The sequence below is a fragment of the Lonchura striata genome, chromosome 2 (assembly GCF_050655825.1).
Source record: "Lonchura striata isolate lonStrDom1 chromosome 2, ASM5065582v1, whole genome shotgun sequence".
NCBI classification, from domain to species: domain Eukaryota; kingdom Metazoa; phylum Chordata; class Aves; order Passeriformes; family Estrildidae; genus Lonchura; species Lonchura striata.
The window spans coordinates 18,224,279-18,244,389 of NC_140704.1; the positions used below are offsets into that span (position 1 = coordinate 18,224,279).

At 34.7% G+C, this 20,111-nt stretch overlaps 1 protein-coding gene across 4 annotated transcripts in view; it reads right to left on the minus strand.

Moving 5' to 3' along the window:
- Positions 1–20,111, minus strand: part of ARMC3 (armadillo repeat containing 3) — an 82,203-nt gene that overhangs the window by 39,931 nt on the left and 22,161 nt on the right. For all 4 annotated transcript variants that reach the window (XM_021530390.4, XM_085565393.1, XM_085565398.1 and 1 more), the window contains 6 exons: positions 19,791–19,859; positions 19,302–19,477; positions 17,787–17,981; positions 16,933–17,116; positions 11,535–11,687; positions 11,302–11,407 (listed from right to left, as the gene is read on the minus strand). In XM_021530390.4, the coding sequence (XP_021386065.2) occupies positions 11,302–11,407; positions 11,535–11,687; positions 16,933–17,116; positions 17,787–17,981; positions 19,302–19,477; positions 19,791–19,859 (883 nt within the window). The remainder of the gene's footprint in view (positions 1–11,301; positions 11,408–11,534; positions 11,688–16,932; positions 17,117–17,786; positions 17,982–19,301; positions 19,478–19,790; positions 19,860–20,111) is intronic.

Consider the following 20,111-nt stretch of genomic DNA (forward strand, 5'->3'; position numbering starts at 1 on the left):
GAACACAGTAATAAAAGACATCTGTATGTGAAAAGCCTTTACTGTAACAGTACTATACCAAAATTTGACTAATATTTGGATAACTTTCACAGTTAGAAAATAAACCAAGCTTACAAGTATCACATATAAAAGAAACTGCTATACTACCAAAGACTGCTGGCATTGGATAACAAACAAAAAACCCATGAGGAATGCTGACAGTCAGACTTCTATGCAAACAGGACAGAAAGTAGAATACATGCCAACCTGTGCCATTAATAATAATTATTCAAATAATCCCAATACATGGGCAACATGATGTAAGTCTTACTGTGAACTCGGTGCAATATCTCCACATGGTCAGAGAGGGGGATACAGATGCTCCTGAGCATACCTGGATGGATGGGCAGAGCCTAATGGGATTTGTTACTCTCATCTCTGCCTCAGGTGCAAGGCAGTGGCAGCTCACAAGCAGTGCTGGAGCATGGATCTAACATTATCTGGCAGGCAGACAACAGCTACTTGTTTAGAAAATCAGGGGGAAAGCAGCAATCTAGGGACTGAAGGTGCAGCATTAAGATACAGGCTCAGTTTGGTGCTGCCTAATTAACTCTCCTAGAGCACCAATAGCTTTAATGCAAACACTTTGCTCTCTATTCAAAAGTAAATCCCATGTTTTCAGACGTCCCACACTGCACCCCTCTGTCTTCCAAGTAGCTGGATTTCCCTTTGTGTATCCTCCTTCCCCTATCCTACTTGACCAGATCAAGAAGAGCTAAAAATGTTTTATTTGTTGGGTGTTTTTTTTGGTTGTTTTGTTGTTGTTGTTTTGGGTTTTTTACTTAGGTAAGGCCACTATACTTCTTTGGTTAATACTGTCTTAACCTGCCCATGAAACTTTTATCCAAATTTTCAGCTTCAAGACTGTCGTAGCTCTATCCAGGTTGCTGTATGTGAAGAATTTCTGGACATGGTGATGGCACGTGTAAGAATGAGTTCTACACCACATTTATCACAGGGCTGCTGGAAAACATCACATTAACAGCATGTGTAACAATGCCATGAGGTACCTGCTAGCACAGCTTGGGTGAGACCCACCATACACACACAGCTGCACACAGTGAGGTGTGTCCAGGAGCTATCAGATTTACAGCATCATGCAGTGCATGCACACACACTTTACCCGGGAAGGAAAAAAAAAACCAAAAGCAAAATCAAGCAGTTTCTCCTTTACAATGGATACACAGAAATTCCAGGATTTATGGGACAGATTCACTACTCATAAAATGCAGCACTGCATCTCACAGGTGTAGTATATCCAATATTTCTGCAGTAAGTACAGGACTTACTATTCCTATACTACACCCAAGAATACACATATTCTCCCACAGGAGCTCCTAGTAAACATATAATCCCTAACAGACTGTCTACAGAATGATACACAGCACTGAATGACGTTGCTCACATCATATGCAGATTTACAATAATTTCCATAAAACCAGCAAGTACACAAGCACTTAACAAAAGAGAAAGGTGACAGCTCCTCATGAGCTCAGAGCTGACCTCAGCAAGGTACAGAGCACAGCCAATTTTCTCAAGTGCCACTCAACTTCAAAAAGGTTGAGAACCACTGATTTAGAAGATCATACATATTTATTTCTACCCTGTGTTCTACTTCTGCGCAGACTCGTTTTGAATCCCAGTTTCATGCATATAGTTGAATCAAGTAGCACATCTGAGCACAAGGCAAAAAGAATTTGTTCCAAGTGACAATGGCTGGTAACAAGAGTTGAAGGTAACTAACACCTTTGAGAAGTTTTTAAGAGGGCATGAACATCTGAAGCCAGTGCTGTGTCCTGGTAACAGAGATGCACACAGAAGGAGGAATGGGGAATCCATAGTTCAACTCACTCCTACTCCACAGGCCTCTGGAGAACACAGGAATAGCACAGAACCTGGCCTCAGAAGGGAGCTGAGAAGATGAACATGTTCAAGTTTAAGGTGCTGAAATACCACAACACTAAGCACGAAGGTCCTTATTCCCTTTTATCTTGGGCAGAGACATGCAGTGTGGAATTTTTTTATTATGTGGCAACAAAAGTCAGAGAATGCTTTTACCAGCTCTGTCTTTGCTTAATGCAGGTCAGCACTAGACTCTCCCTGCCTCCAGAAGACTCTCCTTCGGACACATCCTACTGAGAGTGCAGTTTATCAGTGCTTCCACTACAGAACTGTATCTTCAAGGAAGAAGTGAGCCTTGGTTTAGCTGAAAAGAAGTAGACACTTTTTGATGTGGAAAAGGAGTAAATTAAAAAAATTCACAAGTTTTTTCCTCCATGTTTTGTATATATTCAAAGTACATACTTTCCTAAGGAGAAGAGGGGTTAGAAAAAAGGAAAGAAGACAACAAGAGAAGGAAAAAAAAGGATGTTACATTTGCCACATCACCATTTTTTCCTCAAAAGTGGAAGCTGCCTATTCTGAACCACAAACAGGAAGGAAAAAAAAAGAAAAAACGGGTGTAGGAATTTGCAGAGTTTAAATTAAAGTTAAAATACTTGAAATGTTATGAATTATAAGCACATATTATGATCCTTAGAACGCCTAACCTAACAGGGTTAGGCATTTACCTTTATCAAGGTATACACAGTTCAAGTACACTAAGGACCCTAAGCATGCTCTTTAGTGAAACAGTAAAATTCTGATTACAATTGGATTCAAATTACTGTATTCAAGAATAGCTAAAATATTTTTTCAGCTGTCATTTGGATTAAAATTTTATATAATAAATATTTAATTTATTTTATATAATAAATATAATAAAGATTTATATAACAAATATTTAATTAATTTTAAATATACATTGTAATGTATATTTATTTTTAGAATATTCTCTAAGAGATAATACAAGACTCAAAGAATAAATGCTGAGAGACTAAGGAAAACCAGACATTTTCTTTACTGCTTTTACTGCAAAAATAATTTAAAAGTTGACAAAAAAATCATTACCAAAAACTTCACAATACAAACTTTTTTTTTACCAGACATTTTGGAGATGTGTATGAATGTCACTGAAGTGAGTATTTTGTTGCTTTAGTTGTCTGGGGTACAGGAGGAAAGCTCAGATATTGGGAGTGTGTGGTGAAAACAATCAGCAGTAAAAATTTTATTAAAATACTGTGGGTTTTTTTTATACTTCACTTTACTTTTAGTACTATAAGCACTCTGCAGCAAGAACCACCTCTTTTTGCTGGCATCACAGGACCATAAAAGCTCTGCTCTGTGACCAGACCTTCTAGCCATGACAAGAAAAATAACAGATTATTTACTTAGAGCATCAGGAACGGTCCAGCTAGCTTTTCTTCCTGAAGAGAAAATCTAGCCTTAGGGAGAAAACAACCAAAAGTGTTCAAAGAGCTGCCAGAAAACACTGAGATTGCCCCTCAAACCCCCAACCTAAACAACCTCTGGGGGAGGGGGAGAGAGGAGAAGAGCTGTACAGCTTGACACCACTGTTTACTCAGGATTGTACTAAATTTACACTAGTGAGATTGACACTTCATAAAAATGGTAAATTATATTTGGTTTTGTTTCTTATACCATGACTGAACATAAACTGGTTTATAATGAATTATATTTTTATTCACTTCTATGCTGTTTACTCCCCCCTTCCTGACTGAGGACTTAACAGAATTTCTGCTCAGAAAAAATTCAAATTTTTTCTCCTCACTGGACTTATTTTTTTCAAATGTGTTTGCAACTGCATGTTTAATTTCTGTGCAAAATTACTGTGATTGTGTGTGAGGTGCTTAGCTAGCCATTTATGCCTGTGCATAGCTCATTTTCATACATAATTGCATGTAAATTATGCATAAGAATTATGCATCTAATTACACACATTTTTTTAAATCAACTCTATCTGTGTTAAATCGTATGACTTTTTTTTCACACAAGGTATTTTTGATCCAGCTCTCTTATACAATTTCTGTCTGAGAAAGAATATCATAAGCAGAAGTTTGAAAAAGCATCAAGAAATAGCTTAATTTTTTATTCCTTAAATGTATTCATATTCTTCATTAGCCTTGTTATGCCATCAGAATAATCACATCCAATAACTGTCTTCTTATCAAAAATTTCACTTTGTGATTTAATTATTTTCAAAAGCAATTGACTGTTGTAAATAGTCACTCGTATTTTATTTATAGACTAATATTAGTTCTGTTTTCTTCACTAGACAAGGGAGATTAATGTCAGTATGTTTATTCTGAGTAAGGGAATCTAGCACAAGAGACTCCGATCTACAATCTGGGGGCCCTTTGTGCTCCAATAAAAATATTGATGATATCAACAAACCATATATTTTTCATTTGAGGAACTGAAGCCTCTATTCCTAATTTCTAATTACAAGAATCCTATTAAAACTGTAATACACCCAAAACTTAATAAACCTCACAGTCTGGATGCAATAAAGGCTTAAACTGTCTGGGTTAGCAGAGACCTGACTCTCATTTAGCAATTCACAGAGATCTTCTAATGTCTATCATTGAACTCATCTGATGAAGTTACATAGATCTCAGTTCTAAAACTGTAGTATACATAATTTAAAATATTACAGGAGCATTGGTAGTGAACTATCTGTTCCTGATGCCTGAGACTTTCAGTTATAATAATATTTGCAACCTTGCTAAAGAATTTCTGATATTTCCACTATTATGTGGAAAGCTTAAAATTCAACAATAGAAACCCTTTTTGCTCCTGAAAGATCCTGTAGTTCTTTTTTGGGAGCACCAGCTGAGGAAGGATAAAAGAGCTGTGCCAAGTCAGTCTCTATACACAGTACTTTGGATTGTGAACTTCAGCTTTCACTTCTGGATAACTCTTTTCTGGACAACTGTGAATATATCTCAAATGGCAGCTGTCTGTTTTGCCTTGCTACAAGCTCAAGCTCTTACAATGATTTGGGGTGAAGAAATTTATGCTTTTAGCTTTGTTTCTTTAAATTACATCTCTAAGAAACTACACATATATGATTGTATTATGATAAAATTACTAAGGTTGTATGTCAAAATGTCAAAGATACTTGTGAAACCCTATTTTTACTGGATGACAGTCCAAGTGGACAACATGCCATAGTCAGTGCACAGCTTAAATTCACAGCAGGGCAGAATTAAGCCTGCATGGTTAGTCATAGCCCTGAAATTTTCTCACAGAAAAATTTCCTTAGTTCAAATAAACAATTTCACACTTTAAACAAACAAATAAACAACTTCACTTACTTAAAGGAAGTTAAAATATACACTTAAATAATTTAATTTAGGAATCTACTACAAAGAAAGTGTGCATACAAAAGCACCAATACATTTGTCTGAAATACTTATTTATATGTAGAATAACCCTTGCCACTTTTAATTCATAAAAGGCATATCACTGACATTGCAAGGACACACACTCAAGTGTAATCATGGTATTTATGCCACTACACAAAAGAAAGTTTTCTCTCCCAGGCTTAGGAGTTTCCATCCAGGAAGGAAAAGTTTTCACCTGATCCCATAGAAATCCATCATGGGAAGTTACAGGTGACAACAAACATGCTCTAAGTGAAATTCCAGCTGCCCACAGCTAAGATAAACAGTGATCATAGTGCAAGGCTTTGAAAGTAGGGTTGTACAAACAGGCCAAAAGATTCTGCAGTATCTACAAGGAAGAAAATTTCCATGTAGTTATCATCATCCCAGATCAGAAGTGTTCTGTGTTCTGTCTGAAACTACTTTGGACCTACTTAGGTTTCCATGCACTTTAGGATGTGGTGACATAAGATCTGTGTTAGATAGAGAAAAATATTCTATATTGTTCTTTGTCTTGAATATAACCCCAAAGTTAAAAACAAAAACCAAAAGAAAAAAAACCCAAACAAAAAAAAACCCAAACCAAAAAAACATCAAACCCAAAACAAAACAAAACAAAAAAATCCACAAACCTTAGGAGAATGCATAACATTTTTTTTTTGTGAAAGAAGTCTACTGGGAAGAAAACAGAGTGTCTGAGCCTATAGAAGGACTTTCCCATGCAGCCACACCTTCCCAATCTAAGAGAAAAATACACCAGCTGGCTGTATGAAAGATTTTTGACTGCCAGCAGGGCACAGACCCATGTCCATGGGTTGTGTATCTGTCATCTGATGTGATCTTAAGTCTTAACTCAGCTTTTCTGCCAAGGGAGAAATTTGTCATTAAATATTTTGCAGTTTTCAATGGAAGTCAAAATGTAACTTGCAGGGAAAAGCTTGTGAGCTCTTAGATAGTGGGCAATGACTTTGTTGTCTTTTTTTTTTTTTTTTTTTTTTAAATACAGTTCCTCCCACAATATGGATATAGAGTAAGAGAAAGGAAAAAGAGGAACCTGTTCTTGGCCTGAGATAACTGTATTTTACATGGTGTAGACGTGGATGCTAATGCAAAAAAATAACTGCACAACCCAAAAAACGCAAAAACATCCCTTACCTTGCAGCACATTAGCTCAAAAATAGAATTCTGTCACTAGGGGTCAGTATTAAAACATATTACAGCTACACAATACAGTCAACATTCTATTGTTGATTTCCTCCTTCAGAAAAACGAACTTATGTCATAAAGAACTAAAACCACAAAAAAAGACAAAACCTACAGTGTATCATCACCTTTTTATGCCACTAGATTTGTGTTCCTGTTCTCATAAATTAATACATATATTCATACAAATGTATTATCTTACATAATATTGACACTTTAATATTTATGTGAATTAGGTTCTATCTACAGTCTTAAAAGAGAAAAGCTATTACTAAGTTTCCCATTTTCTAATAGAGAAGATTACTGCCTAGTGACATTAGTACCTAATGGTAGTAATCCCAACTTCCTAATAACAACATTCCTAATAATGCATTCCTAATATTTGGAATGTAAAAAAACTGGATGTTCTTCAATTTTTTCCTTGACAGCCATACTCATAAAAAATAAAAAATCTATTGTGTACTGAAAATCTCAGTTGAAAAAGGTGAGACACTCTCACTACAGGTGAAACAGATGGAGGATGTATTTTGAGTCATTAGATTAGTGTATGAATTTCAGTTTGGAATAACAGATACAACACCCACTAAAGCCAAGGGAACAACTCATTTTCCCCTCACTGAGGAGTAGCCATAACCAATGAGTTCCTAAACTCTCCTCCGGTCCCAAACTGCTCTCAAATCTTGACAATCTTGATACATTTGAGAAAGCATACATTCAGATACTGCACTAATGCCTGGAACTGCCTATATGGATATAACCTTTGCAAATTCAAATAGGTTCTCAGATTCCTCTGAATTTAAGAATTAGAAAATTAAATAACATCAAGCTTGCTGACTTTGTAAATTTTGGGGTGATACTTTATTATCTTCAATCCAGAAATAAAGCAGGATTTTGTCACATGACACTCCCAGGAGAAATATCCTGTCATAAACCACAACTTTCTGCAGCCCTTGGTACAGATGAAGAAAAACCATCCTTTTCCTTCTTCCCCCAGACCAAATTCTAACTGAATGCTATAAATTTTGATGTTAAAATAAACAATTTAAGACAAATATTATTGAGGCTAAAAATTAGTTTTCATGTCCAGCACGAAGTTTTGAATTTCAGAGCATGTGTTTTCCTTCATTGGCAAATCCATTAGGTGCCCAGAATTCAGACATTGCCAGATTTATGAAGGCAGCTATTAGAAATGGCATTTGTGCTACGACAATACTGAAGGAAAGAGCTAGTCAAATTCATGTCTGACTAACTGGTATATGTGAGAGCTTATTTCTATGTGCTACTTCTCATATCGTATTTATATTTAACATTATTATCTAATCCTAAATACATGAAAAGCGAAAATAATTGATTATACTTTAAATGAGAAAAAAACAGGCAGAGCCTAAGGTAAGCCATTTGTTCCAGGATTAGATGTGTGGCACAGAATCACTTATTTTCCTGCCCAACAGATGACGCTGCTGTTTCTTTGTTCGTGTGCAATTGTTCCATTTGTGCATCACATCCGTTACTGGAGTGACTGCACCCACACTGCCCGGTGCCTGCACACAGCCAAACCAGAGGGCTTCAGGGATTCTTTAAATGGCATTCTGCTGCCCAAAGAACTGTTTTCAATAAAGCAAAGTTTTTGATCTGGATTAAAAAAATGTGATAGATAAGATGGATGTAAATAACCAGCTGAACATAATTCTCTTTTTATCCAGAAGCAGACCACAGAAACAAATTCTGACATGTAAAATCAGGGATGACTTCAGAGCTATGCACACATAGTAATGTAACATGTCAGAATAAGCATGAGATATTAAGCTGCAATGTACTTTGCAATTTTATTTTTACTGAGCCTAATTATTAACAAGGATTTATCATCAATATTGATCAGCATTAAAACCCTGTCCTTCCGGTAAAATTCTTATAAAAGCATATTCTGAGAATGTAATTCTGTAAGCTAAGGAGGCATTTGACCAACATATTTTTTCCTATGTGCTATTGTGCTATTGGGACACAACATCAGCTCTGCAGCAAAAACTTAAATGCTGAAATATTTTCGTAGTTATTTATATTAACTGCGATGTGTTCTGGTAGAGATCCTATTGAAAATCCATGTTCTTCAGTAAACCTGAAAACTCAAGCCACTTGTATGGGATTCATGTCCTCTTCTACTCCAGATTTTTTGTTAAAATACTACGGGAAACAGAGTAATTAATTAATTTGTTTGTTTTGCCAAATCGTGGTTGCTTGAGGACTTGTGTCAAATGACAAGCTGGTCTCTGTCCCGTTCCTCGTGAACAGGTGTTCCAATTACCAAACCTCCACCATATTTGACACTGTTATTAGCTGTCTCAGTTGAGGAACAAAGGATTGATTGGGTAGGGGTATAGAACTAGCCTTTCATTGCTGTGGGGAAGCACCTAAAGGTCAAGGTTAATATACATTAGTGGAAGGTAGTATTGCCCATTGCCTATGCTGTTCTTGTGCTATTAATCAATGAAACACTTTATGAGCTACCTATAGTGAGAGTTTTAATTACACAATTGCTTTGGGTTTTCTTCTGTTCTATATGAAAAGCTGGCAGTACTTTTTGATATTCCTAACAAGAACAACAAATCTCCAGCAAAAATAGCAATGTCTTGTATTCATTTTATATCCTCAAATATATACTGTACCAAATAAAAGAACAAGGTACACATCCTTCAATCAAAATAACAGAAAAATGCTTATGACATGAAATACAGCAGAACACATGCATATGAGTTCAACAAGGTTGAATATTTGACTGGCCAGTAAAAAGTGAAAGCACTTACAGCAAACAGTCTTCCCCATCACTGGACCCATTTTGTTCTTGCCATATAAGGTTCACCTACTGCTACTACCTTTCTGATTTTATATTCTTGGAGGGTTTATAACAAAAATCTAATACATAACTGATAAAAGAAAACTAGTCTCATCATTTTCATTAGAGATCAGAATATTGTTAACATAATCACACAGCGAAGTCACATTATTATAAAAGTGCATCAGCATCTTCATTATTTATACACTTATTTTCAGTGGTCTACAGGACATATAAATGAAACATTCTAATATGAAATATGATTATGGTAACTCAATATGGAATGAATTTTCTCCAAACTATTTTTTTTCCTATTATGTGAATGTAAAATAAATATATGTCTGATAGTCAGTCAGTGAGCTGGAACTATACCAATTTGTATCAGCTAAGGGTTCAACACTATATATTCATTTATAGATCCTAGTCACACTCAAACCCTTCTGTGACTTATTAATGGTTTTGATTTAGAAATGAAGCTTTGAAGTAATTATATAGTCACATGGAATTCATCCAATATACATATTTAATGTAAATTATTGCTTCCTGATTTTCACAGAAGACCTCTGATTAGATTATCTGGTGCTTCCATATTGTACTTGAAGCTGGATTGCAAGGAGAGAGAAGTATATGTAAGCCACCTTTACAATTTCCTGACTCTGCCCAGCAAGAAACAAATACGGACTTCATTATAATTGCAGAGGAACAGAGACAGCTATTTCCCTGCCTGAGGTCTCAGAGAATTGTTCCAGCAGTTGAGCTAAACAATGTCCTGACTATCTCCTTAGCAAAAGAAATGGAATGAGTTGGCATAAGCTGCTATACCAACTCAAAACTCTCCAGAGATCCCCTTTTCACAATGTGAAACCTCAAAGGGCTGCACTACGAAAACCAACCGTAGTGGAGCTGAAAGTTTGACCTCTGGACTCCAGCACTGTGCTTGTTTTATGTGTGTGTGACTCCCACTGACACCAACTGAAGAGTCCAGCACATAAGGAGAGCAGAATATCAGACAAAAAGAAATGTACTATGTGAATCTGAGAACAGAGTATTATTCTCTTGTGTCAAATTATTGCTCCATCTGGTAACATTAAGTAAATACGAGTGACTATTAGAGCTGAATCAATAAATTGAAACAATTTGTTTTGTGAGTTATTTTCCTTTTTCACTTCAAAGAATGCCTGTGACTCTATTACAACTTCTTTAAGTATATTCCAGAAAACTCAGAAGGATTTTTTTTCGTTTGTAAGTTATATGTGATTGCTCATATACATCACACTGCTCTGTAACTTTTCCCTGAAGAGGACTTCTGAAAGAGTTGGGATAAAAGAATGCTGCAGCTGACAGTAGAACTTAGTTGATATAATTGTTTTAGAACATACAGTGAAGTAACCATTGTTACCTTTGTTAGTAATTTCAGATTCTGAAGGTACACTTCTTTTCTTTCAGAGAATGCACTATAAGCCTTCTTTATTACTTGGGAAATAATTTTAAAAAAGGAAGAGCAAGACAATTCCAACCTTCAGGAGATCAATCTCTCTCAAAGAATGGATTTAGATCAACCAAAAACGTTGTATGAACCATCAAGTTTTAAAATGTACCAATTATTTTAGATTCAAAAAAAGAGCTCTACATCAAATGCTTTAGATTATAAGGCATATTTTGCTCATATGTTCTCTTCAAAACATGATTTACAGCTCTGCTTCCATTACATCTGCTTCATACCTTTCCTTGATGATGCTAATGTTAGCAGACAGCACAACTCTTGTAACACTGATGGGAACCTAGCTATTCCAGGTGAATCATAAGCACCAAAAAGTGCCTTATAGTCAAATTCAAACAGACTTGACTTGTACGGAAAGAACAAGATGAGGCATTCTTTAAAAATCAAAATATTATCACTTCAGTTTAGTGTTTAAAATAATAATTTAATTATTGCAGACTCACCTTGCATTTCTAGGACTGGCTGTTGTCAAATTAGTTAATGCTGTCACTACAGCTTCTTTTACCTCTTCATTATCACTGCTTAGCAACTGTACTAGCTGAGGAATCCCTTTGAAAGAAATAATTACATATATGAACATTTAAATAAACCATGGCAGACTGCAAAATTGTAATATTCTCCTTATAAACAGAAAAAAACCACAAATTCACATTTCATCCTTTCCCACTTTACTTACCCTGGAGTCCAAGGACACATTTACTGTCTGTATTCTCACACATGGCAGAAATGGCTTGGGAAGCAGCAACTTTAACTTCATCATTGTTAATTTCCAAAAGGCTTAGGAGAAATTTCTCAACTTCTTTCCAATGTAAGATTTTTCGTATTTCAGCTTTAAATGAGAAATAACAATAGCATTAATCTGCATTTGTTTTCCAAATCAGTGAAAGGATAATAATTTGATTTCATTTAGTTGTTGGAAATATTTTGGTAACAGAGGCACCAGCCACTAAGAAATATGCACAAAGGACCTGAGCCAATCCCATCATAAAATATCCTGACTTGGAAGAGACCCTCAAGGATCATCCAAAATCCAGCTCCTGGATTAGGCTTCACTGAACTCTGAACCAAGCCCAAATAATTACTATTAAACACAGTATAAACATACATAACCCAACAGAATGCAAAGTTTGTTCTCTGCAAGAATTTAAAACCACAGAATGCATACAGGCATGATGAAAACAGTTTTTCCAATGCAACAGATCATACTTACTCAGGATTGTGCTGAACTTCAGGTTATGCTAACAAAGTCCAAATGCATAAAACTGAAGAACATACCAGTAAATGTACAATTGAACTTTGTGAAATACCACTCAATGCATTACAAATAGCCAAAAAAAGGCAAGGAGCATTAGAAAAAAAAAATTCCACCTACTTTTCAGAGAATTTGAATTTTGTGATTAAGCACAGTGTTCACTGCTGACCTACACTGTACTGACCAGCAGCAGCTGCACAAGTAACAACACACAGCACCCACCAAGTATCTACAGACATCTGTATGTAGATACCAATAAGCTGATAAACTGATGAGTTCAGAAATGCAGGTGTTTCTTAGAAAGATCCCTGAAAGACACTTTCTCATGCAGAAAGGCGCTGGAGAGCACGGAAGCTCTATAGTGAGAGTCAATAAACATTTAACCATATGCATAATTTAAACCAGACTAATTGCATGCTGGAAGTTATATCTACATAGCAGAATTTGGAATGTATTAAAGAATTTCAGGAACTGAAAAGTCAGTGGGACTTCAAAATATTTAGAAATTTTACAACCGTGTGCTATCATCCTGAGGGATCACTCCCTTGTTTGGATTTTGTCCCCCCAAAAAAATGTAAAGGGGGAAAAAAAATATTTTAAGTATTCTTTTAGAATGCCTACAATTAGAATACAATTAGAATAATTACAATTAGAATACTTACTTATTTAGAACCTAAAAGTATTCTTTTAGATAAACCTGATTCTGTAGTGAATAAAAGGAAACAAATACAAGTCTGAAAATTCAATGAAAAGCAAGTTTGATTGAAAATGTAATTAGAGCATAAATGACTCAAAGCATGGAGATGAGACAGGTGCAGTCAATTTCTCCTCTTCAGCTCAGTTTTAAACTTTTTTAGAATCCTCAGATACATAAATGAAATCTCAAAACAAAGATGCAACAAATAAAACAGAGAGGAATTTAAGTGTCAGCAGAACTTCAGCCACAACTTTGATGTGTATCAGCCAGCTCTCAAGAGAAGGCCTCAATTGGGATGAGAGACTGTTTTGACAAGTACGTCGCTGGCCTGTTACTTGCCAAGGTAGACCATAATCCCTAATAATGATCTCTAGAGGTTCTTCATGACTCAGTAATTTGTTTATTGTACAGCAAGTTACTTATTTGTTTACAGATTTTCTTAAAAATAATTCTTGCTTTTAAAAGCAGCTATGATGATGGGTAAGCATTGATTTTAAAAATAATTTATTCCTATACTAAATAATATGAATAAATAATTTGAATGAGTGAAAATAGTAATTTAAAGTACTTTAAACAGAAAAGTAATTTTATAATAATGTAGAAAATATCTTGAAATTGAACTTATGATAAAGAGTATGTGTATATATATATATATATATATATATATATATATATATATGTATATTTATGTAGCTAGATCAATGAAAATCATTAATATTTCAATATCCATGTGCCAAGTCTATTTAAGGGATGAACATTTTCTGCTGATCCTCTCTCTTTGTGTATGAGTTGTTTGCTTTATGTCCTTTACTACAAACTAGGAAGAATGCACAACTGAAAAGCATGGTTTATACTGAAGTACTTTGTATGTCAGTGTCAACACCAATTTTTGAACCCAAATTACTTTGAATACAAGGAAAATCAAGCACACACAACTAAAAGAGTCTGGAGTATCAACCGTTCTGTCCAGATTTTAATGCATTGACTCCATGGTGAGACAATCTTTATTTTTCAATATATTTTCCTATTTTCTCCTCTTACCCCAAAATCATGATCTGAGTTCTACTGATTACTTTTCAGGTCACTGTCAACACCTTATGGAATTATTTATACCAATTTCAAATGAAAAAAGTTAATGTGAAATAGTATCATGACCTCCCACTGATCTTGGGCTGTGATAACACTGATAAACAAAGATCTGTATTATGAAATGCATTTGTTAATCAGGCTACAGAGCATGTTTAGTGTGCTCCCCTTTGAGCATGAGATGCATTGAGATACACAGAAAGAATGTGGAGAGCTTCAAACCAGAAGTTTGGCAGTGTAAGTGTGATCATCACTTTCTCCATATACACTCCACAGTATTTTGTTGTTGCTGGTGTGTCTGGCATTGTCAGGAGAAAATCAGGCTCTCCTTAATCAACAGTCCAGATAATCCACCCACAGACATTCAATAATTTATAGCTTTACATTACAATTTAGTGTTTTGAAATGATTGCATTATTTGGTGGGCAAGGCAGGAATCGCAGTACAATTCACCACTGTAATTCTGAGCGTACAAAACAAAATAATCAGTAAATTAATATAAGAAATTCAAAATTATGTTACAGAATGAAAAATTCAGGACAAAGGCATAATGATTATGTATAGAAATATGATGCATTTTAATGTACTTAAACAGAGCAGGATCCTAAAGATGCTATTTAAAGTTGAATATTGTGTAATTTATACAATGTAATTTATTCTGATACTGAGAATAACTCTTAAGGGATAAATATATCTTATAACAACAGCACCAAGTTAAAAGAGTCCCTTTCCAAAGGGTTGAAAGGGGCATAAAACTGCTTGCTATGATCAGATCTATCAGGAAAAAAAAACAATCCAAAGCCAAATTCCATCTGTCAACAACAATAATTTCAAAACCAGATACTGCTGTATACTCAGCTGCCAGGATTAAAAAACAGCTAGATACATGTTCTGTCATGGCAGAAGTACGTTTTTCATTCCAATGAAAAGCAGTATTTTTTTTACCCAAGTATACAGGAAATGTTGGTAAATTGCAACCATTATTATCAAACCTGAAGAATGTGGATATAGCTATTGCAAATTTAATAAAAAAGTCACTACAGAACTACGAGCTGTGTTGGATTATACTGGATTCACATCAAGGCAAGTACTAGTACAGTACACTTTAGTGTTGCATTTTGGATAGGCTGTTTATAGTATGCTTACAACCAGAATCCAATCAAAAAACAAAACCTGAAAATATTTCAGTTTCTTTTTGCACTTGGGCTGTTTCTTATACTGGCCTTTTCTTTTCACTGCAAGGCTGACTTTAGACCAGTATCTTTAGGTAGCTGAAAAATTTTCAGTGCTTTTGGGGACTACATTGAGCAGCAAGTTTACTGGACTGTGTTTTCCACTGCACCAGGACAAAAAGTTTCCTGTTGTCAACTGGGTGCCACCAAAATTCTACAGCTTGAAAGCAAATATTTTAAATCTCCTTTTGATGTATTTTCCCAGCTTGCTCCATCCATACTAACTGTCATAGGCTGAAGAAGAGAGCAAACCTTTATAATGAAACCTCATTGACTCCATTTGTAAAGAAGCATGACAAGAAGATGCATCTTCACTGACGGTAACATCCCATGATATAAGATCATAGGCGGTACTGTAATATATTATGTGTGGTTCTTGCAGCCATGCTTTAAGAATGTGCTCAGACATGCCTCTACTAACAGCTGCTAAAATATTAGGCCACAAAAACTGAAAAAAAAGTGTGAAAGAGGGAAAGAAGGCTATGCTTATTTGAAAATAAATATGATAAAGGAGGAAGATGCAGTAGAAAGCAGTGGGAGCAAATATAAATCTGCTTAGCATACAACTTACAAGCCTGTCACAGGACTATAAAAATGATACTGACAGTCCTAAGTAGCGTAATAAAATAACAACACAGGAAAATACACAAAGAAAATAGTGACATAAGAAGGTCCCTTCCTGTCTTTGATACCTGAACATTAATGAAAACAATTTTCAGTGACTTGCCAAGCTTCCAACAGATAATGACAAAAGCAAAGAAAAACCTTGGACACTCTTTCTGTGTATCATTTTCAATCCAAATGATTAAAAATATTCACGATATCAAACTAAGCAAGGTGAGAAAAGAATCAGAAAAATAGCATGGGGGGAGATAAAAGGAGGTCTGAAATATGGCAGAAAGGAGAGATTATTTTATCCATGTATTAAACTAAATTACCTCTTTTTAAAATACATATTAATCCATAATTCAACCACAAGGTACCAGAATTATGAATGAAATATTTAAATTCCACTGTCATAAAAATCCCTTCACAGAAGTAAAATCTATAGTCAGAAGTATGTTATTAGCTACATTGCATTTTATTATACAACACTACTTGGCACATGTTGCAACTCAGTAGCCAATGTATGGAAGGAATTTCAAATGTAGTTTGATTAAAAGAGCATCCTTATGGGCATAAATGATGAGCATGTCCTGCCTAATTCAGAATTCCTCAGTGAATTAAAGAAAAGTATATAAAAAGAACTATAGGATGAATAATTATAAAAAGATTACAATGAAACTATTTAACTCCCCTGGGAATATTAATCTGCAAGCCATTTGAAAGGTTTCCTTTCATGCCTCTGTTAAAGGAATTTGTATTTGAAATTGCCTGACATTTAGAAGAGCAGTTGAATGCAAAAAGGAAGTCAGCTTGCAATGAAGTCTTAACAGATAGAGGCAGAAACAGCGCCAGCAAAGGTGGCTTAAGATGGCAGTCAGCTGGCATCACTAAACAAAAGACAAGGATCATATTTTCAGAGCTCCATTTCCCTTTTAGGACAGCATTTTACAAAAATATATTAAAATAAAATAATAAAGATAAATTGAAAATAAAATGAGGCAAAACCGTAACATTTTCAAATATATATAATTTCCTAGCATCCAATTGCTGCTCAGTGGCAAGACTCATCACTGTAATTAATTCTTGTCATTGCTTTCCTCAATACAAGTACTACCCTCAACCAGAGAAGATGGCCTCATTCTGGACAAAAATTTACTTCATAAACAATTTCATATTCATGGAATATTTAAAAGTCACATACGGTCATAAGCTGCCTTGGTAATTGCTTTTGCTGCATTCTTCTGAATATCAGGAACAGTAGAGACTTCTAAAAATGAAAGTAGTTTTTTAAGGCCTCCTGTCAGCTGAATCTGTTGCAGAGTATGCACATCTTCAAGGCAATTTCCCAACACAGCAAGAGCTTCAATATGTAGATCGCTGAGTTCCTAATAAATAAATAAATAAATAAATAAATAACAAAACAAACAAACAAACAAAAAACACACACACAAAAAACCAACCTTGACATCAGGACTAAATTGTCTTAGGCTTTTATGTTTGTAGGATAATTGTTGCAACTTTCCTTTGGACATTCTATTCATACTGCAAAGTACATATTTACAAATTCATATTTTCATATAATTTATTTGATGATGACTTAGGATTCAACACAATTTATTAAAAATGGTAAAAACCCCAGAAGTTTTTAATTTACATCAAAGCAGGCTAGACAGGTTCTCAGAATAAGCCTGTCATCTTAATACTTAAAAAACTTCTCTAACATCTCTATGCATTATATTTCCCATTGTGACACCTGAACTCCAGAATCACTGAGTCTCATAATAACATAAACAATGATAGGAAATTGTGTCTAAAGTCATTATATAAAGTAAACTCAATTCAAAAATTGAATAATAAACACTTTGGGAAATGTCTTTGCTTCTTTTCTTAGTAAGCTATAGATATCCTAGCTTATCCTATTTCTACCAAAGATCCCTTCAAGTAAGTAACTCTTTGTTCTTATATCTCTCTTCCATAAAATAAGTATTATTTCTCATTAGTCATACAAACATCAGCACCAAGAACAAAAAAACTTTTCAGGCAAGTAAACCGTACATTGTTTTCCAGTATATTCAGAAGGCAATCTAATCCCTTATTTTCTCCCAGTAATATCCTGGTTTCTCTGTCTTTGCTAATTACTTCTAAGGTTTGTAGGGCCAATGACTGAATGACCGGATATTCAGATTCCAGTAGTCCCAGCAAGGGTGGAATTACATTCAGTTCACGAACGGCAGCACAGTTTTGAAAATCCTGCAGTAAAATATTCCAACAAAGAATGTTAGTAATAGAGAATGTAACAATACATCAATTTCTCACTTTGCAAAAAGAACACCAAAATCTGATTTCAGACATTAAAAAATGAGTCAATACTGCAGAGCTTCCAGTTCTGCAGACTTCTTTCTTTTAAGCTAAGAATCAAACTGCATATATCAAGCCCTAAGAACCTGAAATTCTAGGGGTTTGTATGATTGAAATACACACCACAAAATCTAGTCCTGTATAAGAAAGCCTATTCAGTCTTGATTTTACCATGTTTGCCTCAAGACAAATGTTTCTTTTAAAAAGTTTTAAAATTTAGTTTCTCCATTTTTTACCTCAGTGGGAGGAAAACAGTTTTTTGAACTCTGCTACGGTTGCCTGGTTATATCTTCTTTTGTTTTAGTAATTATAGAATGACAATATAAAATTTCAACTTTCAGCTTTCAATGTGCAGCTTAATAAAAAGACAGTAGTTGATTATATTAAAAGAGAAAATAAATAAATAAATTACAATTTGCTTTTAAATAGCTTATTGCACATGTGCAGCATGCAATTATCCTTATCAATATAAGCAAGCACCAGGTGCAGTTATCCAGATATACACTGCAACAAAGACAGCGAGATAGTAAAAAAGGAGAAAGAGTAAAATGTGATTCTGAATAGACATGCTCTGATGCCCCAAAAGAGATAGAGTTATAAACTGAATTCATTACTGAATTGATTCGCTTAAGCCATGGGAAAGAACTGCCATACAAATGCACCATTCTTTTGCTAAGCAGCATATGGATGACATTAGTAGAAGTGGCCAATAACAAATCTATTCCTCCTAGTATGGAAAGTAGCTGTTGACAGCATTCACCTATCACTAGAAAGATGTTCCAAATTGTGCTATTTGCCGGTCAAAACAAGAAACAATGCAATTGGTAGTTCTTTAATTTACAGGATAATTCCAACCTTTTGGATAGACAGATTACAACTCTCATTACCAAGATTAACATTTTTCAACTAAGACAGAAGGCAAATTCTAATTTAGTTTAAAAAATCTGAACTTTATACTGATTTTACTTTTACTGCAGTATACCAAAGACAACTGCATTAAGTTCAACAGAATTAAAAAGCAGCTATATTCATAACTAATTAAACATTTATGGACTCAGGTGCAAGGATTCAATGTTTCAAAAACAGTCATGAACACTGTGAAGTAAAGGAAGCAAATATTTCAAAATTACACACAGCAGTATTTTAAAATTGCCCACAGGGAATGCTTATCTGCCTCTGAAGTTTAAGACAACAAACAAGAGCAAACTTTACCTGCACCAGAAAGTAGATACACTCAAGTGAATTCTTCTGAACATCAGGATCAGAGCTACCAAGCAGTCTGATAAGTGGTTCTAACCCACCTTGCTCAAATATTTTTACTTTAGTAGTATATTCAACGGCCATATATGCTAGACAAAGAGTAGCAAACTCATGGATAACTACATCTTCTGTGGAGAAAAAAAATAAACATTTTTATGAAGTTTTATTCAGCACAGTATATTTTCACTAATTCAGTAGTTTAAAGCATTATTTGAAGTCAATAAATAACAGCTGTTCACCATACCCAGTGTGTCCACAAACATCTTGTTCCATCTGTACAACACAAAACACTATTCAGTGAGCTACAGAGCCACTCCTATAAAAGCATTTACCTATTTAACATGTATTACAGGGTAGATTTTATTAAATTTTCTGTTAAAATGGCAATCATAAATTATTTCTGACTGTACTTTTGCACAAGGAATGAATACTATAAGGTACCTTCTGGAGCCAGCTGTGATATAAGCGAATTTGTGACATCCAGCTCCCTCAGTAACTTTCTGACATCGTCTAAAATGAAGTAAATACAAAAATGAAATATTTTATTTGGCATTGTTTGCTGAGTAAAGAAACAGAATCTGCTCCAACCAAAATTCACTTATGGTTATCCCCTGAGTGACAAAAAGACATGACTGGGAAAGACATACAACTAAAGTTAGACCAAGATCATAAAAAAGCCCAGAAAAAAACCAAAAAACCAGAGACTTTCAAGTTGCAGATGACATTCTCTGACATTTGCTACACATGAAGTTCCTCTATATT